The sequence below is a fragment of the Dipodomys merriami genome, unplaced genomic scaffold, assembly GCF_024711535.1.
Source record: "Dipodomys merriami isolate MVZ:Mamm:240054 unplaced genomic scaffold, mDipMer1.0.p SCAF_1, whole genome shotgun sequence".
NCBI lineage: Eukaryota > Metazoa > Chordata > Mammalia > Rodentia > Heteromyidae > Dipodomys > Dipodomys merriami.
In genome coordinates, this window is record NW_027202270.1 from 129,837,921 (window position 1) to 129,864,044 (window position 26,124).

At 40.6% G+C, this 26,124-nt stretch overlaps 1 protein-coding gene across 6 annotated transcripts in view; it reads right to left on the bottom strand.

Moving 5' to 3' along the window:
* Positions 1–26,124, bottom strand: part of Rgs6 (regulator of G protein signaling 6) — a 491,090-nt gene that overhangs the window by 457,514 nt on the left and 7,452 nt on the right. For all 6 annotated transcript variants that reach the window (XM_070030921.1, XM_070030920.1, XM_070030918.1 and 3 more), the window contains exon 2: positions 5,514–5,620. In XM_070030921.1, the coding sequence (XP_069887022.1) occupies positions 5,514–5,597 (84 nt within the window). In that variant the 5' untranslated portion in view covers positions 5,598–5,620. The remainder of the gene's footprint in view (positions 1–5,513; positions 5,621–26,124) is intronic.

Consider the following 26,124-nt stretch of genomic DNA (forward strand, 5'->3'; position numbering starts at 1 on the left):
GGAGGGGTAAGGAAGTTCAAAGCAGTGGCATTGATCAAGATGCATTATATTCATAAGCTCTGTTTAATGGCAACTACTTCAAGAAAATTTTTTAAAGTAAACATTTTAGAAAAATCTTTACCAAAGAAATAAGAGTACCAGAGAGCAGAATGAAACTTTAACATGACAAATGTAACAAGTTGACCTACACCAAGTCCCCAGGAATAAGCATGCCAGCCAAATTCCTCACCTAATAGCTGCATTCATTTAGTTCAGTCAGTGGGTACCAAGCTTCAATAATAAGGTGACCTACCTGATGCTGAGCACACTCTGGGACCAGGAATCCCTGGGCATACAGTCATAGCTTCACTGAGAAATGTCAGGAAAGCTGACCCAGCTATATATCTTTGCCAAATCTCAGGTTTTTCATCTAGAAAGTAAGAATATAGACTAGAACATCTCTAAGAGAAAGTTACCAAGCCAGGCGCTGGTGCACACGCCTATAATCCTCGCTACTCAGGAGGCTGAGATCTGAGGATTGCGACTCAAAGCCAGCCTGGGCAAGAAACTCCGTGAGACTCTTATCTCTAGAAAACCAGAAGTGGCTCTGTGGCTCAATTGGTAGAGCGCTTACCTTGAGCTGAAGAGCGCAGGGACAGCGCCCAAGCCCAGAGTTGAAGCCCCCACAACCAACAGAGAGAGAGAGAGAGAGAGAGAGAGAGAGAGAGAGAGAGAGAGAGAGAGAGAGAGAGTTACCAGAGTCCCTAGGATTCTGGTCCTAGCACTCGGACCACAGCTTGGTTCTTCCACATCTTGAAAGATGGACATGTACTTAGGAAATAAAATATCCAATACAAAACACCAACTTCCTCATGACTACACTAGGCCTACCTACTGTAAATGCTCTTCCAGTTTCGTTGGGTACAAATTGTTCAGAGATCATCCTAAAATTCAGAATTCAAGGTTCCAGCCCAGACCTATGAAACAAAAATATCTTGGAGAGGGAGGTCCTTGGAGGGTTAGTATTTTGATAACATACCCTGCACAATCTTACATATAGCCAGGTCTGGATATCAGCATGACACTGGGCAAGTCAATGATCCAGAATGCTGAGGATCTAGGAATATAAAGAAGGTTAACAGGTCTGACTGTCTTCATGAATAATTAAGATTCTCTCTTAAATAGCTCCGTAATGTGACCAGTGCATTCTTCAAACACATCTCTCATCCAAAATGTGAATATTAAGGTTGAAAACCTAAATTAGAAAGTCTGTTCAACTCAATAAATAAATCATGTCTTGGAAAAGTGTAACTTTTTAAGTTAATGATATAAGAAGGAAATAAGGAATGTTACGGAAGGTCTGGGCTTATGAAACACACCCATCATTCTTCCTGAGTCAGAAGAGCTAACAGCAATGTTTTGCACACATTGTGGAAAAGGCTAGAAGGAGGTCACTGAATATCTTACTACAAAGAAACGATCAATGCTTGAGAAGAAGAACATGCTAATTGCTCTGATCTGTACATATATCAAAACATCACACTGCATCCCATCCATGTATGTGACAATTAAAAATAAGAACAATGCAAATCACAACATTATGAGAGTAACCATTCCCTTACTACTCAGAAGCTGGCCCCGTGCTCTAGTTCTCTAGATTTGTCTCTTCAAACATTAGCATCTCTACCTAAATAAGACAGTCCAAATAAGGGAAACCACGGGGTTTCTTTGGGTCTGGCTTACTTCACTTAATATGATTTTTTCCAAGTCTTTCCATTTCCTTACAAATGGGGCAGTGTCATTCTTTCTAATGGAAGCATAAAATTCCATTTGTGTGTGTGTATGTGTGTGTATATATAATATATATATATTTATATTTATATATCACATATTCTTGATCCATTCATCTACTGAGGGGCATCTGGGTTGGTTCCATATCTTAGCTATGGTAAAAAATAATGCTGCGATGAACGTAGTTGTGCTAGTAGCTTTAGTATGGCCTTGTTTGTGATCATCTGGGTAAATGTCCGGAAGTGGTATTGCTAGGTCATAGGGGAGCTCTATGTGTAGTCTTTTGAGGACCCTCCATAGTGCATTCCAGAGTGGATGAACAAGTTTACACTCCCACTAAAAGTGTAGTAGCATTTCCTTTTGGCCACATACCCTCTAGCATCTGTTGTTATTAGATTTCTTGATTATAGCCATTCTAACTGGGGTGAGGTCTGTGACCAGAGAAATAACAAACAAGAGAAAGAAAACAAAAATAAAGTGAAATTTTTCTGAAATGTACATTTTACCCAGATATATCTAGGAGAAGATTTGGCTTTACGGCTAATGAATAAATAATTGAATAACTAATCACATAAAAGGACATCCATAGGAAATGCTTTGAACTGACATTCCCTTCAAGAGTCACCATTTGCTGACCACATCACACAAGGATTAAGTTCTTAGCTACAGCACAAGGCTGAGCACAGAGAGGCAAAACTAATTGTCCTCTAGTTCAAGTATGCCCATGGTTAATGTAGGTTTTATGTCAGGTTAACATTGGTGTTAAATGACGAAAAGCCCAGGACCCATGCTGTAGAGTTACTGTGCATTTTTTTCTAATAGGCTAAACAGATTTAATTAATTGCTTTTAGAGCCATTAATATAGCAAATTACAAGAATATACACTGACACAAATGTGTCACAAGGAACATAAAACATTTCTGTACCAGTGGTCATTACTCTAAAGAACTACAACTGGTAAGTTTGTTCCTAAATTAAACAAAGAGAGAGAGAGGGAGAGGGAGAGGGAGACAGAGATGGAGAGGGGGGAGAGAGGGAGACAGAGCGAGGAAGGAGAGAGAGAGAGAGAGAGAGAGAGAGAGAGAGAGAGAGAGAGAGAGAGAGAGAGAGAGAGAGAGAGAGAGAGAGAGAAAATGACAGAACAAAGGGGAAGAGGAAAAAAAGAGAAAGAGAGGGGAAGAGAGAAAAATAAATTGGCCTCAGCATTCAAAAAATAAAACTCAAGTTCTCACAACCCCACTGGACAGTTTTCCTTCAACCTAACAGCAAACAGTTTAGTAGAAATGTCTTTAGATGGCAATGACCTGTTTATGTCCTATTAACCTTTAGTAATCAATGCATTTAAAGCCCATAAGGTAAAAATATTTGTAGTTTCTTTTCTCTTTCATAGGCAACTCATTATATAAATTTACTTTGGTCAACTTATTAACAGCACCAAGATTTATACATCTTATAATTTATTTCTTTTCCAAATGCCCCTGTCTCTGCAAGACCCAAAGATAAAGATAAAGATGGTGTTCACTGTGGATCACACTATCAGATGCCCCATTCACGTGATCTAAACGATCAACCCTCCTCCCTGGTTTTTCTTTTCTTCTTTTCTGTACTTTTTATTTTGATTTTCATTAGTTGTACAAGGAGGTTCCAATTCAATAAGTCAGATTCTTCTTACACATGAAAAAACTGGCATTTACAGAAGTTAAGTAATTAATGCAAAGTCACACTGACAGTACATGGTAGAGTTACATTTCTTTTGAGGGAGAGAAGTTTGGATTTGGAGACCTGTTTAGCTTCTTTGCTTGTTTAGCTGGTCCTCTACCACTTGAACCAGGGCTCCAGCATTGCTTTTTGTTTGTTATTTTGGAAATTTGAGTCTTTCAAACTTTTCGGCCCAGGCTGGTTTCAAACTGCCTTCCTCCAGACTCAGTCTCCTGTATGGCTAGGATTACCTGCCTGAACCACGGGCACCCAGTTCTTCTTTGCCTTTAGTTCTTTTGCAGATAGGCTCTCATGTTTGTGCCTGGACTAGTTTCGGGGTGAGAGCCTCCTATCTACGCCTTCTTCATAGCTGGGATTGTAAATGAACCACCAAGGCTATCCTGTTTATTGGGAATGGATCTCGCTAACCTTTTGCCTGAGCTACTCTCAAACCTCAATCCTCCCGAATACCTTTGATTACAGACATCAGTAATGACACCGGATCCAGAGCTGAAATTTTAAACCAGGTGCACATCCAAATCTCATGTTCCAACTAGACTGCCACAGGGTTTTCCAGCGTGAGGTGAAATGGTGATGAGTAAGTGTTATCTGTTATTCTATATGGTTCATCAATTGACTAGCCTCATTACTACAATTTGATAAGTATCATTCAGTAATAGGCTATCTCATCCTTCTTTTACAAAGCAAAAAAATTATAGTGTTAGACTCAAACCAAGAATAATGTAAGAGTTCTATATTTACAAAGAAAAGAGAAAAACAACATGATTGATCATTCACAATATGCCATTCAATACCATCATTGTAATTAACATACACTGAGCCCAGGGTTGCAGAATGTACCAAATCAGCGGAGAAGTCAAACACTTAGTGAAATGAACAAACATTAACCCTGTTCCTTATTAATAGGAAACATCATTAGGTTAATTTTTCATGAGCATGCAATATAATTACTACCTCAGTATCCATGTATGCAAAAATAAATTCTTGTGCCCTGTTTCCTTCCTTGAAAGCATTCTTCTTCAAAATGATGCTATTTGAATTACAATGATAATGTCTTTTAATAACCCAATGTCAAAACCCTAGTCATCTTTGGCCCCCAACTTGCCTCCTAATTCCAGTCATTCGTTTTTCAATCATTATTAATTTAGACCCATCACTCCCTCTAGTGCCCTCCTCCTCCCAGTAGCTCTGTCCTATCATATACCAAACCATCTGACAATCTGGGGAAAATCTCCTAGTCTCAAACAGATACTGATTTTACATGTCTTAAGTTTTTCATGAAGAAAATATCTATGATTGAATATTCTTATCCAGCTGCATGCAGTTTCTCCTCCCATAGTCTTACCCGTACTAACCAATTTCATGTAACTCATTGTATGCCTGCACCAATGGACTCTAGGGGCTGTTCTCCTTTCTAGCTCAGTCTCCGTGCTTTTGCTGGATTGATTTCATCACTTGGAATAGAGGTCTTGCCCTCTGCTCTCCAGATACATCCTTTCAAACCAAATCCAAGGCCACTGCTGCCCAAGTCACTAGGACCTCTGAACCCCCAAACTCCCCTTCTAAGGCTATGTGATGCCTCTGTTTGGAAATCAACACTCTCCGGCTCGATTGCAGCTATTTTTGAGCATCTTCTTCCTCCTAACCAACTACAAGCATGGCATACAGAGATGCCTCTGTCTCTGCTCAGCATCAAGCCTGTATCTTGTGCATCTGATGTGTTCAATGAACTTTCCTTGCACTGTCTTGTGAAAGCCTTTACACTGAAGGAAAATGCATTCCCCACGGCACTGCTCAAGCAAGCTGCAGGTTTACACAGAACCTCATGGCATAAAACATTTCAAGCTCTCAGTACCAAGTTTTCTAGTATAACCAAACCTAATTTCTTTGGATCTTAGAATTGGCCAACCAGAGAGTAATGAGAAAATGTTCATGTTAATCAAAGCATTTAGAGAAAACATGTCTGGGCCTGACTCAGTGTGCATCACCCCAGAGCACACCTAGCATCTGAGGAGAAATCTTACCTTGCAGTAGACAATCATGTTGGGAGAACTGTCTTCTGGGTCAGCGATCCCAACCGCTCTTTGATCCCCGGATCCCTGGGCCATCCTGACTGAGCGTCTCCTTTACTCTGAAACAGAAAGGAATATACTATCAAGTCATTTTTTTACGTAGCTTTGAAATACAAAGATGTAAGCATCTTTTTAGTGTTTGTTTGTTTGGTCCACACAAGGATTTAAACTCAAGGCTAAGTTCTTGTTAGGCAGGGCCTTTATAGTTTGATCGACAACTCCATCCTTTTTGCTTTTGTTCTTTTTCAGATAAGTCCTTGCTTTTGCTCCAAATGGCTCAGTCCTCAATTCTCCTACTCAAGGCTCCCAGGTAGCTGGGATTATTGCCACGTACAACCAGGCTCAGCAAAAACTAAGTATCTTCTGACAGTTGCCATAAAAGTAAAACAGAATATAAGTATTTAGTTTTCATTATTAACTGAAAAGATTTGTTTTCAGAGCTGGGACATGGCTTCACTGGTAGAACACCTGTCTAGGAAGTGTAAGATCGGAGTTCAAATGTTTGTACTTCAGAAAAAAGCAAACTCGGGAGATAACTGTGGTTTCCAAAGGAACACAGCCCTTCTTTGTACCCTTAAGTCTCATGCTTTAGGAGTAAGTGTATGCCAACCTTAATCCCCTCAAGACAGATATTAGCAGCATTCTGTTGATTTTGTCTCATCCAAGTTCATTTTCTGATTAAAACACTATGTAGTAAAATGTATTTCATTATGGAAGGCAAATCAAGACCTCTGAGAAATAAGACTTTATATCCATGAAAATGATTGCAATAAAAAAATTAAAATACCAAAAATTGACAAGGACATAGGGAAATGAGACCCTTTGTACATTATTGATAGGAATGGTATAGTCATAATAACACAGTCCAATGGTTCCTCAGAAAGGTAAACACAGGATTACCACATGATCTAAAAATTCTATTAACAATGTACATACCCTCCCAAGAACAGAAAAGAAACATTCAAATAGATGCATTCAAATATTTACAGCATTCCTAATCACCATAGCCAAAAGATGGACCAATCCAGATGTCTACTGATTAATGAATGGATAAACAAAACATGTCTATCCATACAATGGACTAGTAGTCCTCCATACAAAGAAATAAACTTCAGAGTTGGAGACATAGCTCAGTTGTAAAGTACTAGCCAATGAGTGAAAGTGTGAGGTACCAGGTTCAAGTTCCAGTCTTGGACTTAAAAAAACAAAAACAAAAAAGAAAATAAGAAAAAAAGAAACTTCTGACACACTAGAATGCACAGAAATATTACACTAAGTTTCAGACAACAGATGAAAAAGTTGTGTACTGTGAGTCCATTTATGTAAAAAATCCAGACCAGGTAAATTCAGGGGGACAGAAAAAAAGATTGGCAGCTACCAGCAGCTGGGGAACACAGAGGGTGGGTAGGGTGGCCCTAATGGACAATGAATGGGGTCTCCCTTAGGAACAATAAAAAGATTTTGAAGCTAAATAGATGTGAGCAATTTAGAATACTGTGAATGTACTAAAGGCCACTGAAGATGGTTAATTTGATGTTAAGTGTATTTCTTCAGCTCAGTTAAGAAAACTGAGTGTGATTAATTTGGCCTTTTAAAAATCTTGGCAGGATAATAGTAAGAAAATTCCAAGTATGTGGAATTTCTGAATAAAGCAAGTTCAGTTCTTGGGAATGACCCCATATTTGCTGAGTGACCTTGAGAAGTTAAATAGCCCATTGGGTTCTCTTGACTAATTTCCCTTTAAAATGAACCTACAGAGAGACTGGAAGGCATGCTTAGAACCACGCCAAAGAACCCTGCTCTTCTTCACTCCATCAGCAAACTGTGAATCCCACAGCCCACAGAGAACACACCAGGTACAGGTCAAATAGGCTGAGCTGAGCAAGAAAGTATACTATAAAGCCATAAAAGTCTTTGACAAATGTTATCACTAATCTAACAACATGCCTGAGTTAGCTGCACAAATTTCACAGGCTTTTCATCAAGGAAACTTTCATAAATACTTAAATACTTAGCCAAAAAAGGCCATTCCATTTAAAAGAAAAATCAGAAAACGTTCAATTATAAAAAGTTGTACCAAAGGTCAGTCCATTGAAACAAGTTTGGATAGAAAAGGGGGAGAAACAAGAATCTGCCAAGTTATGCTAAGAATGCAATGTCCAGAAGAATGCAGGTGGCTCAAGCCTATAATCCTAGCTGGACAGGAGGCTGAAATCTGAGGATCATGATTTGAAGTCATCCTGGGCAGGAAAGTCTATGAGACTCTTTTTTAAAATTGTATTTATTGTTATTGTCAAGGTGATATACAGAAGGGCTACAATTATATAAGTCAGAAAAAGATTACATTTCTTTTTGAACAATGTCACCCCTTCCCTCACTCTCTCCCAGTTTTTCCCTCCTGTCCCCACCTATGAGCTGTATAGTTTGTTTTCAACATAGTGTCTAGTAAGTATCACTGTTGCATTTGTTCACCCTTTATCTCGTCATTTCTATGCCTCCCCATACCCTCTCAAAAATAGATAAACAAGACGAAAGGAAATTAAAACAAAAATAATGATGAAGAATAATAAAAACCCTCATTTCCATTTCCTAGAGTTCATCTCAATAAATACTACTTTATATGGTTAGATGCACATAGATCTCCAATTAATAGCAAATAGCCAGAAGTGGAGCTATGGCTCAAATGGTAGAGGGCTAGCCTGAAGCAAAAAAGCTCAGGGATAGCACCCAGGCCCTGAGTTCAAGCCCCAGGAACAGCATGTTAGCAAGGAAGGAAGGAAGGAAGGGAGGGAGGGAGGGAGGGAGGGAGGGAGGGAGGGAGGGAGGGAGGGAGGGAGGGAGAGAAAGAGAGATAAATGAAAGGAAATGAGGAAAGAATGCAGTTCTCCAAAATACTTCCAGTAGGGTGATGTGGCTGCTTTTCTTAGCATGTAGGAATTAGTAGTACATTCCAAGCTGGGTTTCAAGCAGAGATAAAGAGAACAGTTCTATTACCTGTACTTGATTACATCAGTAGTCCATAAATAGATTACAACAGAGAGACACTGGCTATTATTCTACTCAGTGACTTTTTAAAGCCAAATGAACAACACACTTTCATTTTCCAAGGATCACTCACTTCCCTATCCCAGAACCCAATAGCCACAGGTCCCTTTGGGCGCACTGGTTTATCTAAGAAGCAGAACCTTGCTGAGTCTCCCTTGCTTTATTTCCAAGCGCACACTTTCACTCTACTAAACATACTCTCTTCCACTGCCTAAATCACTGCTATCATGGCAGGGCTGGAAATGACCTAGAAACAACCATCTTAGCCCTTCCTCCACCTCCATCCGCCCCTCCCACCCACAGAAGCATTTCTGGTTAGCATGGCCTGCTTGTCCCTCAGCCTAGGCTGAAGGTTGCTAAGGGAGTGCCCAGAGCTCCAGTTAGGAATCTTAGTGAGTTTGTATTCACTAGAAAGGTTTCTATATTTGGTTCCTCTATCAACTGGTTGGGAAACTCACACAAGCCATTTCATTTTTCTGTGTCTAAAAAGAATCCTTTCTAAAATAGTAATATAGACACCTTCCAGTCCGTAAGTCAAGAAATGTTAGGGAGAACTTCACGTGACACCTCTGTAGGTAAGCACTACATAATTAAATTCACTGGCTGCAATACTGGAGCTCCTGAAATTGACTAACCAGATATCCAGTCATTATAATATGCTGTACTGCCAAGCACAGTGGCTTTACACCTTTAATCCTAGCTACTCAGGAGGCTGAGATCTGAGAATCATGGTTCAGAACCAGCCCAGGAGAAGAGTCTGTGAAACTCTTATCTCCAACTAGCCAGCAAAAATCTAGATGTAGAGCTGTGGTTCCGGCCCTAAGTGAAAAAGCTAAGGACAGCACCCAGACCCTGAGTTCAAGTGCAATACTTGCACTAATAATAATAATAATAATAAGCTATAAAATATGTATTTCTCTTTCTTTTATTTAACTTTTTAAAAAATTTTGTTAAGGTAATGTACAGAGGGGATTACAGTTATATAAGTAAGGTAGTGATTACATTTCTTGTCTAACTTGTTACCCCTTTCCTCATTTTTCTCCCTCTTTCCCTGCCCCCCAATCCCCCCAAGTTGTACAGATCATTTCCAACATGTTGTCTTTTGAGTATCACTGTTGCATATGTTTCCCCTTTGTCCTTTGTCTCACCATTTTGTTTTTCTCTTTCCCTTCCCTAGTTCAGAGTACCCAGAGTACCAAAATCGAATACAGTGACAACAGGGGAGAAACCATAGGGGAGAAAACACAAAAGAAAAAAAGAAATCACATTGAGAACAACAACAAAGAAAAACCTCTTGTGTCCATGTTGTGGAGTTCATTTTGCTTAGCATCATCATATATGGTCAGATGTACATAGCTATTGAGCTATTCTGCTCATCTGCTAAGATTATCCTAGATGTACACTAATTATTGCAAATAAGGGAGATCATGGGAGTTTCTTTGGATCTGACTTATTTCACTTAACATTTTTCCAAGTCCTTCTACTTCCTTGCAAGTGGGGTGGTGTCATTCTTTCTGATGGAAGCATAGAATTCCATTTTATATGTACAGACCACATTTTCTTGATCCATTCATCTACTGTGGGATATCTGGGTTGGTTCCATATTTTAGCTATGGTAAATAATGCAGTGATAAACATAGTTATGCTGACAGCTTTAGTGTGTCCTTATTTGTGATCATTTGGGTAAATACCCAGAAGTGGGATTGCTGGGTCATAGGGAACTCTATGTGTAGTCTTTTGAGGAACCTCCATACTGCTTTCCAGTTAACTCTTTGTATCCCAAGCTAGCTTCTAACTTGTAATTCTCCTGCCTCAGTCTCCCAGGTGCTGAGATTACTGGCATGTACTAATTCCTTCCTTCCTTCCTTCCTTCCTTCCTTCCTTCCTTCCTTCCTTCCTTCCTTCCTTCCATCAGTCGTGGGGCTTGAACTCTGGGCCTGGGCGCTGTCCCTCAGCTCTTCAGCTCAAGGCTAGCACTCTACCACTTGAACCACAGTGCCACTTCCGGTTTTCTGGTGGTTTATTGGAGATAAGAGTCTCACGGACTCCCTGGGCTGGCTTTGAACCATGATCCTGATATCTCAGCTTCCTGAGTTGCTAGGGTTACAGGCGTGAGGAGCCATCAGCATCCAGCTAATATATTTCTTTTAAATGAAGCCCAATAGCTTAATGGTAGATAACAGAACCTTGTTCATTTTATAAATCTATGCTACATGTATGTGCTCATAGTAAATACTCTAGGAACTTTTATTATAAACTTTGAAGAACATAATTTTTTATAAAAACACATTACTGTACTTCTATAGAATGAAAGCATGTTAATAATATTATTTTTCTATAACGATTCCCAGTGACAAAAGCGGGAAAACAAAAAGTGTGCTGTGACTGTCATTTCATTATTCAAAGAAGGCAAATGGACACAGTATATATAGCTTGGAGGTACAGCTGTCTTCTGTCAGCAGGCAAGCCCACGAGTGAACCACTGTGTGACTGTGTGATCTGGAGCAATTTTCCTCACCTCTCTCTTTGTTCCCTTGTCTGTCACAATCCACAGTCCCAGTGTAGTAGAAAGCCCCATAATTAGGGAGGGCCGTGTTCCCCTTGCTCTGTAACTAGCTGTCAGAACCACTGGTATAAAATAATTGTCTCATCCCTTCAAAGACTCTCCAGAATGTGCCATGGCACCTCTCTTTCATCCTGGCTACTTCCATGCCAGCCCAGCTCCTCTCTTCAGAACAGTATTCGTGTTGAATTTCTCCAAGGATGACCTGCAGGAATAGAGCATCCTCTTTCCAACTCAGCATCATCCCCTCCCATAAAGCAATTCTCATGACAGTCACAACCACCTTCCAGGGACCAGACCGGTACTCTAAGTGCAAGTATGCTGAATGTTTCTTTCCCCAAGGTGCTCTGCTGGGCCTGGGGATACATACACCAAACAGACCTGGGTGAGTGGCAAATATGCCCAGATCAAGGACTTTGTAATAATGTGTGTCTACTTGAGTCTGACTTGCCCAGAGCAGGATGAAGTAACACCTGAGATTGCAATAGAAGGACAACTGGGACCTGGGGAAGTAGGGTTTCACACACAGACACAGACACAGACACAGACACAGACACAGACACACACACACACACACACACACACACACACACACACACACACACACACACACAGAGCTGTAGCCCCAGAAGTGGCTCAGGACTGTGCTGGGCATCAAGAGTGAGAAGACCAAAGAGATCTGAGCCAAGGGAAGCACTTTATTAGGGAATTGCTCAACCAGAAGGTGGGTTCTGCATGGGCAGACACTTAGCGATGTGGTTCTCCTCTCTTCTCCAGGCACCAAAAGAAAGGCCTGGTCCATAGTGGGCACTGAATCATGTAACTGTAAGTTTCCACTGAGATGCAGCGTATACCATTGGAACTCTTATCTGGATAACACATTGTGAGAACTTCCCAACAGACACGACCCATGCACAGAACCCCATGTGCACTCCTCCCCAGGGCTGGCTGCCACTGGCCAGACCCATACACGAATCCCATCTCTGCAGTTCACAAACCACTTGGGTAAAAGGGAGTATGTGGGGAGGGTGGACAGCAGAACTGAGTGTTTGTGACCCCTGCTGATTATCCAGGCTTATGAAAAATCAGGATCTAGCCTGCAATTGACTCCAAACTTACATTGCATTTAATGACTTGCAGTTACAACAAATGCCTGCTGTTTTCTTTATAATACCAGCCCTCTGGAGCAAGCAAAGCCTAGGCAGCAAACAGCACTGAGCAGAGCAGGAAGGAGACATCCACAACATATGCAGAAGGAAGGGGCTTTGAAGTCAGGCCCAGAATCGGATCTTAGTGCAGCCTTTGGTTGAAAGTTCCAGCTGTTCAGGCATGACTACTTCTGGAGAGGGAAGTGGAGGCTACGTAAATGCCACATAGCACAGGTGACTGACTGTAGCTCAACTGGAGGGAATGGGACTCCCATGCCACCTGAGTCCAAATCCCAGAGAAACCCATCCCCCACCCTTAGATCTCTCCACTCCAGATGGTTTGACCGCACTATGGGGCTACAAGGACCTCCTCAGGACATGCTGACACAGAGCTAGGAAGACAACTATAATTATACACCCCAGTGCCACCAGAATCATCACTGCACTAATGCCTTAAACATCAGCCTGCCATCCCCAGTGCCCAGCCCTGAAAACCCCATTCAGGGAAATGCCATCCAGGAGAGGTCATCAAACCGAGACTGTAACATAGTCCGAATGAGTATTTATGCTGCCAAACAAGAATTTCTATTGATGTTATTTTTCTCACCTCTATATTACAGCAAATTCACATTTTTGCCTCAGCCCATGAAAGCCAATGGGTTTTTTGTGGGTTTATTTTTTTTTACATCAATGATGTTACGCAGCCAGGGGAAAAAAATTATAATATGTGTGCTAGCTCAGTAGTACAAGCATGTTTATTTTGCTGTAATCTGACTGAGTGGGCAGGAGCCTCAAGGGGAACGAAAGAAAAACAACAACTCTAAAGAACAAATAACTTTTTGCTACAGCAGAGCCTGCCAGCTTGACATTTCCTACCTCCTTGAAGTTCAAATGCTCAGTGACAGACTGAGTGACTGTCTGTTTCAGGTACTGCATCAAAGATCTCAAAGCCAATTCCCAATTAGCACACAACTCCTGAAGACCAATTTGGAGGCCACTGGCAGGTACCCAGGGTCTCACCGTTGTGTATCAGGACTTCAGATAGAATCTAATGGTTCTCCAAAGTAGATACAAAGACTTGGTCTGATGAGCAGCCTCGGACTCACTTGAGGAACAAATCTCAATACACAAAACTCTTGGTTCCCTTGCTCCAGAAGTTCTGGTCCAGTTGGCCCAGGGCTGTCCTTGGGGATGGTATACTCTAAATGCTTCCCCAGCGAGCTGGAAGCATAACCAGGTTTGGGAACCACTGACCTGGATAACACCCACCTGATCCTTCATCTCGTGCATTTGTCAAGTGGTGGGCCAACAGGCTGAGGCGGGGCTCACTTTGCTCCCCTGTATTAAAGCAGAAACTCAACAACATGGATAAAGCAAGGAACTTCGGGTCAAAGAACTAGCTCCCCATCCTAGTGATGGCGTTTAGATGCCGCACCATCATAAACATCACATGTAGCCTTAGGCTGCTATATCTATAAATGGAGCAAATGCTATTCACCTCATGGTAGTGGTTCTCAGCTTGATCTAGCTCATTACAGTCACCTGGGCAGCCCAGCAAGCAGCCACAAGAGGTGGTGGATCATATTTCTATCCTACAGAGGAGAAAATTGAGGCTGAAGAACATCGGGCACGTACCCAAAGTAGCTTGAGCTTAGCTAAGGAACTAAAAATTCCAGCCATAGTCTTTTCAACATGTCAGTTTGAATCTCCATGAAATCACCTACACAACATATTTGGCACAAAACATAGTACAGTCTCCATTAATCTGGAGATTCCTTCTACTTTATCAGCAAAGTTGACTTCTCCATACCAACCTGCTTCGAAACACATAAAGAAATTCGGGGTGGGGGGGGTGGAGTGGTGGGGTGGGGAGAGAAAGGAGGAGAAAAATGAGGGAAGAGGTAACAAGTGTGACAAGAAATGCACTTATTACCTTACTTAGGTAACTGTAAGCCCTTTGTACATCACCTTGACAATAATAAAAAATTTTAAAGAAAGAAATTCAACAAAACAAATTAGCTTTCCAAAGCTATATATAAAGAAAATTAGTGTGTGTGTCCTATGATAACAATGATCCTATAAACTGAGGCAGGAGAGAGAAGTAGAAAGTTCACCATATGGCAGCATACCACTCTTCCCTCCCTCCCCTCCCTCCCCCCCTCCCCCCCTCCCCCCATCACTCAGCCCAGGATGTTGTGCCTCATGGTCCTGCACTCAGTCGCTATAATAACTACAGGAAGTCCTGGCTCACCAGGGAATTCTCTTACCAGAACCACACTCATAGCCCCCTGCCAATTCTCTCTCCACCTTTGAATTCTTCTCCTGTAAAATAGCCATGTCCACAGTGTCCTCCACCTCTACTCTCAGCAATGACCTACTACCACCTTAGGGAAATCTACCCTCCTTTAAGACATTCTCTCCCTGGTAGCCCCCGTATCTAAACTTCCTGTCTCTCCAGGCCGGGAAATAAGGCAGGCATTCTCCAGGCTCTCCATTGTTCCCTCTCTTCTTCCTACACAAATCTCTGCTCTAGTGACAGATATCTTTCCACCCACCCTCACTGTGGTGGTCCTCCTCCCTCCTACTGAAGTGGTTTCATTGCTAGTAGATGGTTGCTCAGGTTTCCTTCTTCATCCCTAACTCCTTCATTGATCTCCGTAACTTCAACATCAGAGTCAAGGGCTTATGGGAAAAGATGCTTCTCAGTTCCTTTATTTCCCTGCCTGAACCTATTTCTCCCTCAGCTATTATCTGACTGTCTCACCTTGAATTCCATAACAAGCGCCCCCCCCCCCCTCGCCACGTGCCCACTTACGGGCTTTCCAGCTCACTTATTCTGCATTCATTGCCAACCCTACAGCCTTTGTACTACCTGTGGCCATTTCTCCCTCCACCTTCACTTTCTTCTCTCTGTATTTCCATTGTGAAGTCACACTGTTGTAATCTCTCTGCTCCCACAAATCCTTTCCATATCTTGCTGTTCTGGCAAAGCTCTATCAGTGATGGAACCCAAACACCCACCACCTCCAAGTTCACATCCAAGCAGATGAACACTTCAAAGCAGAGAGGAAGTTCCACAACCATCCTGACTAGCTGCATTTCAAGTTCATGCCAACAAACTTGAAACAAGTAGTCAACACTACTCACCAACCAGAAAATGTTTTCCAGCTGACTTTCCTTTTGTCCTTTTCTGCATTGGCAATATCACCTTCTTACTTAACATTTAGTCCCGGCTGGTAGCTTATTTCAGAACCCACTGAAGTAATGGAAGTCAGGAGAGACACGCCCTTCACCCCTCATGTTCAGACAGTCTCAGCTATGCCACCATGTTCTGGACTTTCCTTTCTCTTACACAGGAAAGTTGTGCTGCATTTACTAAAGGGAAAGTATTTTAGTTTTGCTCTTAAAGGTGGCTATAGGAAATTCCTGCTCACTTAGACCCTGTAACCACACCAACAGAAGAGGTCTCTAAAAGGTCTCTAATACCAAACTCCCTAAGGAAGACTACTTAGGAAAAACCTAAAAATCAGAGACGAAACAAAAGCAAAGACACTGGCAAAATTCAAAGTCTTTGACCTCTACAGCAACAGAGAATACTCAATGCAGCCCAACTCCTCACCAGAATGAAGTCTCTCACTAAAGGCCTATTTGCCTCAATTTCTGCTTCACAGGACATAATGAATGGCTTTGAATGGAAAACTACAAGGCAGGAAAAACACATTCTGAGGAGATCAGCATCCATCAGACTGAGACTCAGATATGTTACAAATGTTAGAATTACTGGTGTCATTAATAGACAGAAAAATTTAAAGAACTATATTTAAACTGTTAATGATTTTAATTAAAAAAGCTAAGTGGATAAAGCAGAGACATGAAATTTAAAAAACAATAAAACAACAATAAGCTCCTTTTCAAAGGAGGTATTACAAACTCAAGATCCCGGCAACACATGGAGCCTGCTCTCCCTGGTCTGCTCTGCATATTCTAAATAGTCAAAAATACGAATCAGGGAGCTTGAAGGCCAAAGAAAAAGAGAGAGACAGAGACGGAGACAGACACAGACACAGAGAATGAAGAAAAACAAAACAATATTTAAAAATCGGGGAACAATATCAAAAGATGTAATACAAGTATAATCAGGAGTCCAGAGAAGAAAGAGAAAGGAGAAAAACTATTTGAATCAATAATGACTGGAAACTTTTCAAACTTCATAACATAGGCTAGAGCACAAGTCCAGAAAAATTAAGAAACACTGATCAGAATAAATGGGGGGAAAGGAAAAAAAATAACACTTAGACCCATTGCATTCAAATTGAACACACTCATACACACACACACACACATACACACACACACACACACACACACACACACACACACACATTGAGAAATTCTAAAGGAACCAGATCCTTACCCATATAACAAGGATATGAATTGAAGACTTTCCCATCAAACACCACACAAGCAAGAGTGCAGCTTGAAATACTAAAAATGAAAGAAAAGGAAAACACTCCCTAAGAATTCCACATCTAGTGAAATTCTCACTCAAAAGTGGCAAAAATAGACATTCTCAGAAGATTTTGCTAAAAACAAGGAAGTTCATCACTGGCAGATTTGTGATGGGGGTAAAAAACTGCTAAAAGAAAGGAAAGGAAAATTGTACAAATCAGACACTTGTATATACAAAAAGAAGGAGCAAGTATCAAAAAAGAAATAAAGGGAAAACAAAAATCTTTAGCTAGGAGTGTTGCTGCGTATGTTTAATCCTAGTATATAGGATGCTGGGACAGGAGAATCTCAAATTTAAGACAAGTCTAAGCTTTAGAGTGAAGCTTTGCCTCAAAAAGTCTTACATATTCTTATTGTTAGTTCATCTACAAGAAACAAATAGACCCTTCTGAACAATGTTAATTGAATAAAAATATATAATATTTATACATAATATATTTATAATACACACACATATAGTGATGGTCCTAGGCTTGAACTCAGGGCCTGGGCACTGTCCCTGAGCTTTTGTGCTTACGGCTAGTGTTTTACCACTTAAGCCATAGCTCTACTTCCGGATTTTTGCTGGTTAATTAGAAATAAGAGTCTCCTGGACTGGACTTTCTTGCTTGGCCTGGATTTAAACCATGATTCTCAGATCTCAGTGTCCTGAGTAGCGAGGATAATAGGCATGAGCCACTGGTACCCAACCAGAAAAAATACTTTTAAAGACTATCATATCAGGGTTGGGGATGTGACTTAGTGGTAGAGTGCTTGCCTAGCATGCATGAGGCCCTGGATTCGATTCTTCAGTACCCCATACACAGAAAAAGCAGGAAATGGCACTGTGGCTCAAGTAGTAGAATGCCTTGAGCAAAAGCAGCTCAGGGCAGTGCCGAGACCCTGACCCAAGATTGGCAGGAAAAAAAAAAAAAAGACAGAATATCAAAGCCTAACAGAACTCTGGAATAACTCTTGATATTCAACTAGTTCAAAGATTAACAAACTGAAGTCCATGGGACACTATAGCTGATTGTTTTCCTATGGTCTGTGTCCAAGAAATGGTTCTTTGGTGGTTGAAAAATATTAAAAGGAAGCCAGGCACTGGTGGCTCACGCCTGTAATCCTAGCTACTCAGGAGGCTAGATCTGAGGATCACAGTTCAAAGCCAGCCTGGGCAGGAAAGACTGTGAGACTCCTATCTCCAATAAAACCACCAGAAAACCGGAAGTGGCATTGTAGCTCAAGTGGTAGAGCGCTCACCTTGAGCTGAAGAGCTGAGGGGCAGCGCCTAGGCCCAGAGTTCAAGCCCCACGACCGACCAAAAAAAAAAAAAAAGAAAGAAAGAAAAATATTAAAAGGATAATATTTTATGACACATGAAAATTATACAAAGCTCAAATTTGTGTCCGTAAATAAAACTTTATAAATGTCCCTTTATTTGCTTCTTTGTCATTGCTTTTTGCAATACTATAGCAGAACCAAATAACTGCAAGCTCAAAGTATTGACTATGTAGTCCTTGGCACTTAAAAAAAAAGTTTATGTCCGAAAAAACAAGCACAAATGCTTTATTTTTCAGAAGATGACCCTGAGTCCTGGGAAGATCCAGTTGTACTCTAATCTCTCTTTGATGGTCAGTAACAGAGACTGCAAAAGAACTTGGGGCTGGAGATCTCAAATGCTTCTCTTGTAAGGATGGAATCAAGGTTGTAGCTTCAAATGCTCCTGCCTGTAGGGCCTGCAGACGACACACTTTATTATTCTCTTGTTTTACATGAAAAGATTGTGTGACTGCTAGGGAAGAAGTAGGAGTGACAGAGACACTTGCCAATTTTTATACTCAATAAGGGGATGACTAAGAGATAAAGAGGATGGTATGATCTCAGGGGACCCAAGAAGAAAGGTATTACCATTGGCTTTTTCTTCTCTTATGATTAAAAAATAATAATAATGTCATCTTTATTCTTTGGGATTTCATTGTTTTCTTTCTTTTGAAAAGCAGGTAAAATCAGTATGTGGATACCTTAAAATTAAGCCCTTCTATGTAATACAGAGTGCATCCCTTCAAAGACCCTATTATGCCACACTTGGCATAAAAGCAATAGGCTTTTCCTCTTCTTCAGACAGCAAAACTTAACAAAAGAAAAATCTGTTCATAAAGCTCAACAGCCAGAAGCTATCTCAGTCATGGAAATAACAATTGAAGAGTTCCTGAGAGGGCTGTTTTACAGCATTACATGTACAAAAATAGTCTGATTAGAATGTACCATTTCTGACCATGAGGATCTACCTACAACTGACCAACCCTTAAGAACATCTAGAAATTCTGGATAAAAAAGAGAAAAAAACCTCCTGAAGCAAAGAAGACATAGTGGTTCAAGAATTTAAAAATAAATAAATAAATAACCGAAAAACAGGAGTCTGATATTCCACAATTTAATTATTGCTTTAGGCATTTGGTCAAAGTCAATCTCCATGACAATAGCCTTAGCACTTTCTGAATGTGACTGGGCTTGTTGAGTCTGGAAAAGGACATTTACAAAAATACTTAAAGCAGCTATCATACCTCGTAGCCAAACTTTAAAACTTTGCCACTGAGATGCACACTTGAATCCCAGCACTCAGGAACCTGAAGAGGAACCATTAAGAGCTGTAGGCCACCCTGAGCTACATAGTAAGACACCATCTCAAAAAGAAAGTTTCCCAATGAGATTAGAAATATAGAAGGAAGCACACTTTTGCCACTGCTACTCAGCCTTATGTCAGAGGTCTTAGTCCATGTAAAACATAGGAAAAAGAAATAGAGTTGGTTGCTGGTAACTCACACTTGTAATCCTAGCTACTCAGATCTCAGGATCTGAGGATCCCAGTTCGAAGCCAGCCTAGGCAGGAAAGTTCATGAGACTCTTATCTCGAAGTAGTAGGACACTAGTCTTGAGCAAAAGAAGCTCAGGAACAGCAACCCACGCCCAGATTTCAAGTCCCAAGACTGGGAAAGAAAGAAAGAAAAAAGAAGGAAAGAAAGAAGGGGGGAAGGAGGAAGGAAAAGAGAGAGGGAGGGAAATAGAAATCACAATGATTAGAAAAGAAAGGGTAAAAATTGTTCTGCTGGTAACTGAATTGTGCATATAGAAAATCCATAGTAATCTATATACAACTATCACAATTAAGAAGTTAACAAAGTCACTGTACATAAGGTCAATAGATAAAACCTCAATTATATAGAAATATGATTTTTATATATAACATATACAGAAACATGATATGGTGTTAAAAGGCATCACTTCTAACAACAATAAATAACTTCAAATAATAGTAATAGATATCTCTTAAAAGATGATCAATACCTTTACAACAAGGGATGCAAAAATACAACAGAAATAAAGTATCTAAATAAATGGAGGGATGTGGCATATTAATGGTTGGAAATAGTCCCCACTGTTAATGACATTTATTTACTTCCAATTTGAACTAGACTTAGTGCAAACGCCATCAAAGTCCCCTCAAAGGGTTATTTTAAAATTGATTCCATAATTCAAATGGCTAAGAATAACTAGACTATGCTTATGTTAGAACAAAGCTGAAGGACATCCATTACCAGACAACAAGACCGCTATAAAGTGCAAATAATAAAGGTATGATATCAGCATTAAAAAGAACAAATAGGGAAATAGAATAGACTAGAAATCACACAAACAGACTCCAATATGTCTGATCACCTGACTGATAACAATAATATAAATTGGTACAACCACTCAGGAAAACCCTTCCTATAAGCCAACTACACCTGAACATATATGTACAATCTAAAATTCTAGGAATCAAGTCAGGTGTATGCCAAACATACAAATGCATTTGTATGTCTACCATAAAGCACATTCAAAAATGTTTGAAGCTGCAAAATTCATAATGTGACTGAATTACAAATGCCCCCCAACTTCCACCAATAGTAGCTGCATAAATGTGTGTGAAGTATCACCATGGAGAATGCTGCATATCAATAAAAAATGAATGAATAATCACTACACATCGCAATATGGCTGAGTCTGTTAAACAATGCTGTATATGAATCCAGCAGAAAAAAATGAGTACATATATACGTCCTCTTAAATGAAAAGTATATATTTCCAAAATGAGAACATAATTGGTAGTTCGAAATCAGGCTAAAAATGAATAATAGGTCAGGCGCCAGTGGCTTATGCCTATAATCCTAGCTATTCAAGAAGACTGTGATTTGAGGATCACAGTTCAAAGCCAACCCTAGGCAGGAAAGTCTGTGAGCCTCTCGTGGAGCTGTGGCTCAAGCGAAAGCACTAGCCTTGAACACAAAAAACTTTGAGACAGCACCCAGGTCCTGAGTTCAAGCCCAGATGTCAAGGAAGAGTGCTGATGGTATTGCTTAAGTTCCTGGATCCAACCTTAGCTTGAATCCTCAGCTAGATGGTCAAATAAATGTATTTACTTATTTATTGTTTGAAAGGTTTGAATTTTGCTTCAGTTCTATCGGGATATTGTTGGATTTGGGGGGGGGGGCTCTGAGAGTAAGGATCTTGTATTTAAATGAGCCCGAATCATTGTCATTACCACTACCATTTTCATTTATTTGTGGCATTCAATTCCTTCCAAGGACTGGCTCCCAACTTGTGTTTCTAGTCCAATCAATTACTGTTCATCTTCATGCATCAACAACATAGACAGTCTCAATCACAGAAAACCTGCCTGTGCTCACCAGACTTGGGGCTTGAACTTAGGACCTAGGTGCTGTCTCTGAGCTTCTTTTTGCTCAAGACGAGCACTCTGACACTTTAGCCACACTTCACACTTTTTGGTGATTCATTGCAATAGGAGTCTCATAGACTTTCCTGCCAAGGTTGGCTTTGAATCATGATCCTCAGATCTCAGCCTCCTGGGTAGCTAGGGTCACAAGCATGAGCCACTGGTGCCTGGTTTGTCAGATACGTTTTTGATAGCCCACTGGTCATTCATGTTAAGGAATATTGGGAATATAAGCAACTGGAGATCAGAAACTGATGCTTGAAAATGAGGGAGGGGTGGCTGCAGGAGACAAGACAGGGGAAATGGCTTTTGCAGAGGAGCTTTGGAAAGCTAAAGGAAGCCCACTCCCCAGCCCCCCAAAAAATCAGAACCTAGAACTGACAGCTTATGCTTTGGTGTGATGCTGAATATCCTATGTACAGGGGTGTGAAGCTGGGAAGTTCCTAATGAGTCAGGCAGAGTAAGTGCTGATAAAGCTCATCCAGTGATGGATTCACTGCAGCCTTACAGAATGGGGAGACCCAGGCATCAGCAGCCAACCTTTCTCATCAAGAAAGTCTGAAAGGCACAGAATGCTGGGACGGAGCTTGACACCAGAGGAATCTGCCCATGGGCCCGGGTGTGGACTGAGATAGAAGGAAACTTCATGCCACATTTCCCTGCTGGGGTGGAAGATGCTGGAAAAGTAAAGGATGTAGCTGTAGACTTGCTGGAACACTTATGATACCAGCATAAGGTGAGTAAAATGTCACTCACTGTATACTTCTAATTTCTCATTTTACTAGCACAAAATGTGACAAATAGGCTGGACACCAGAGGTTCATGCCTAACCTTAGATACTCAGGAGGTTGAGATCTGAGGATCAGGGTTCAAAAACCAACCCAGGCAGGAAAGTCCATGAGGCTTATATCTCCAATAAATCACTGAAAATCTGGAAGTGAAGCTGTGACTCACATGGTAGAGTGAGTGCTAACCTTGAGCAAAACACCCAAGGACAGCACCCAGACCCTGAGTTCAAGCCCCAGGCCTGGCATGAAAAATAAAAACCCAGCCAGGTGCTGGTGGCTCACGTCTGTATTCCTAGCTACTCAGGAGGCTGATATCCGAGGATCCAGTTCAAAGCCAGCCTAGGCAGGAAAGTCCAAGAAACTCTTATCTCCCATAAACCATCAGTGGCACTGTGGCTCAAGCAGTAGAGTGCTCGCCTTGAGCTGAAGAGCTGAGGGACAGTGTCCAAGCCCAGAGTTCAAGCCCCATGACCAACCAAAAAAAAAAAAAAAAAAAAAGAAAACAAACTCAAATATATAAAAAACTAATATATATATATATATATATATATATATATATATATATAACAAAAATCCAAACATATAAATAAATAAATGTTTGGGTTTTTAAATTTTTATTTATTTGTTGGTCCCAAACATTTATTTATTTATTTATTTATATGTTTGGATTTTGTTTTATATATATATATATATATATATAAGTTATTTATATATTTGGGGGCATTTTTGTTTTTTCTTCTTGCTTTTTTTTTTTTTTTTTGGTTGGTCGTGGGGCTTGAACTCTGGGCTTGGGCACTGTCCCTCCACTCTTCAGCTCAAGGCAAGCACTCTACTGCTTGAGCCACAGATCCACTTCCGGTTTTCTAGTGGTTTATTAGAGATAAAAGTCTCACAGACTTTCCTGCCCAGGCTGGCTTTGAACCGAAATCCACAGATCTAAGCCTCCTGAGTAGCTAGGATTACAGGTGTGAGCCACCGGTGCCTAGCTTGGGGTTTTGTTTTATATACAAATATATTTATATATTTATTTTATATATGTTTTGGATACACACACAGAGAGAGAAACACTTTTGCTAACAATCAAGATTTCCCTTGTCCCTGTTTCACATATTTTTAAGTTCATCAATGCAGACTTCTCCTGTCAGAAAAATTTTTTAACAGCCCAACTCTCAGCAAGGGGGTTTTACCTATTCCCTGCATACTCCTTATATTTTAGCTCTTCTATCCTTTTATTTACACTGGCATGCCTCATGCACACCCCTGTGCCCTGCTACCCGGGTGGCTGGTCCCATCTCTCCAGGCTTCAGACCTTCCAGTCCTCCAACATTCAACACACTTGCTCAACCTCTTCAGTGAAATCGCTCAGCCTGGACGTAGCTCTCCCCATTGCTCTTTTTTCAATGCCCCTTACATATCGTGTTATCTCCCCCCCCAACAAAACTCTAAGTTTCTTAAACATACGAGCCATATTTGATTAACCATCATCCAGAAGGATTTTGGGTTATAGGACTCACAGCTTGGTCCAAATAAGGAGTCAAGAGGAACAGTAGAGACTGGAGCCAACTGCAATAGGGAAAAGAACCTCTACATCCAGGGAAGAGATGACTACTGCTCCCAAGGGGGCTTCCAGTACCCTCTCCCTGTAATACCCTCTAAATCAGAGGTTTCCCAACTCTATTCTGTAGGGGTGGGGCAAGAAGCGGACCAATAGTGCTGATCTGCTTTGTATTATGACCCAGACTCCTGCATATAAACAGAAGCCAATAGCCACCCCCTAACTACCTGTTGCATTAAAAATGAAGATGCCTTCCCCTAAAAAGTCTACAAATACAATCGATACAGTTCTTCTTTGTGAATGTGTCCTTTCTATTTCTATGCAGCTGCTGAATCAGTCTTTGAATTAGGATGTACGGTCAGCAGAATAATGACCATCTTCCTGCTTGGTTTGGAATCCGAACACAGTAGCACTTACATAGCAGTTTAAGATAATATACACTGCATATTTTTTTAAGTTGTTGTCTTTTTTACTAGAGAGGTCACAAACAGATTAGATTGGCCAACACAGATAGATAAAAGGAGCATTTCAGACAAAGTTTCTCTTAGATTATGCCCGGTGGAATTATATGATTTTTTTCTTAATTGGAATTAGTTGCTGATTTAAAATAGTTTACAAGCAGGCCAACAATAGGACTTTTGGAGTAGCCCATACCCTTCATTTTAACATGGTCCTCACTTTTCCCCAATGCCTTCCCAGCCCTGGAGGCCACGACCAAATAACCATCTACAACTTAAGTTTCCTCACTCATCCCCCTCATTTGCTTTATTCAATCAGTCCCACTAAGTTCTTGAGTTTGCAACTAACTTACTAATGCTTTCTCCTTCTAGCGTTTATTACACAATAAATGAAAATCTTGGTTAAGTACTATGAACCAAAATACCACAGATGCTGATGTTAGAACAGGGAAGAAGACAGAATCCCCACCTCCTGGACATATATTCTTAGGGAAAGGACACAAGATGTCCACATGGATACATAGTGTGCAAAAGCATAGGAAGAAAAAATAGTAATGGGGACAAGGACAATGAGTAGAATCAGGAGGTGCAGCTACCATTTTTCTTTTTCAAATCTGACTTTCATGCTCAGTATCTGATGCTTCCCCTATTGGCTGGTACTCTACCACTTGAGCCATGGCTCCAACCCCAGAGCTACCATTTTTGCTGGAATGACTTGATTATGAAGGCTTTAGTTGTTTTGTTTTTGTTTGGTTCTCAGTGTGTGTGTGTGTGTGTGTGTGTGTGTGTGTGTGTGTGTGTGTGTGTGTGTGTGTGTGTGTGTGTGTGTGTGTGTGTGTGTGTGTGTGTGTGTGTGTGTGTGTGTGTGTGTGTGTGTGTGTGTGTGTGTGTGTGTGTGTGTGTGTGTGTGTGTGTGTGTGTGTTTGCTAAGGACTAAACCCAGGATCTTGTGCCAGGTAAATATGAGAACCTATCACTGAGCTCTATCCCCAGCCCATTAGATTAGTTCTTACTCTAAAAGTAAACATTAATGGATTTAATGTCAACCATTCCCATCAAAAGAAAACAGTATCTTGCTGTTATTCCACTCTTTACCTATAAAATTTCTTCCCCTTGCCCAAAGCCTGTCTCTTCCACATCTAATGATAGGACAAACTCTCTATCTCTCTATCTCTAATTATGAACTGAATTGTACATTGTTTCTTGCCTTTAAAATTCTTTGCTACAAAATCTGATATGACATAAACTTCCAGGAAGTTTTTTTCTAGATATTCATTTAACATCTTTTACATTAATTTTCTAGTTATTTCTATCATCATTCTAAGAGGACCAAAAATAGCTTGAGGGGAGGGTCTTTGTTACTCCCCATTTTGTGATATATCAAAGAAACTCAAGATTTTGAAGGCAGATAAAAATCTGAGTTTAAGCCAGGCCTACTAACAAATGTCTATAGTTTTTGGTACTGTGAGTTCAAGACTAGCCTGGGCAACATAACATCACAGCAAAACTCCTTCTCACACATATATGTGTGTGTGTGCATGTGTGTGTGTGTGTGTGTGTGTGTGTGTGTGTGTAAAATTTATTGACATATGTGTGCTTAAACCTGGGCTTCATCACTTGATAATTCTCTGGCATCAAGGGCAAGGGCCAAATCTCTTTTTTAGTTTCTTCATTAGTTTCAAATCTTATTTTCCTGTTTCAATACTTTCTCATGGAAGTAATATCACCACTCTGCTGTTAA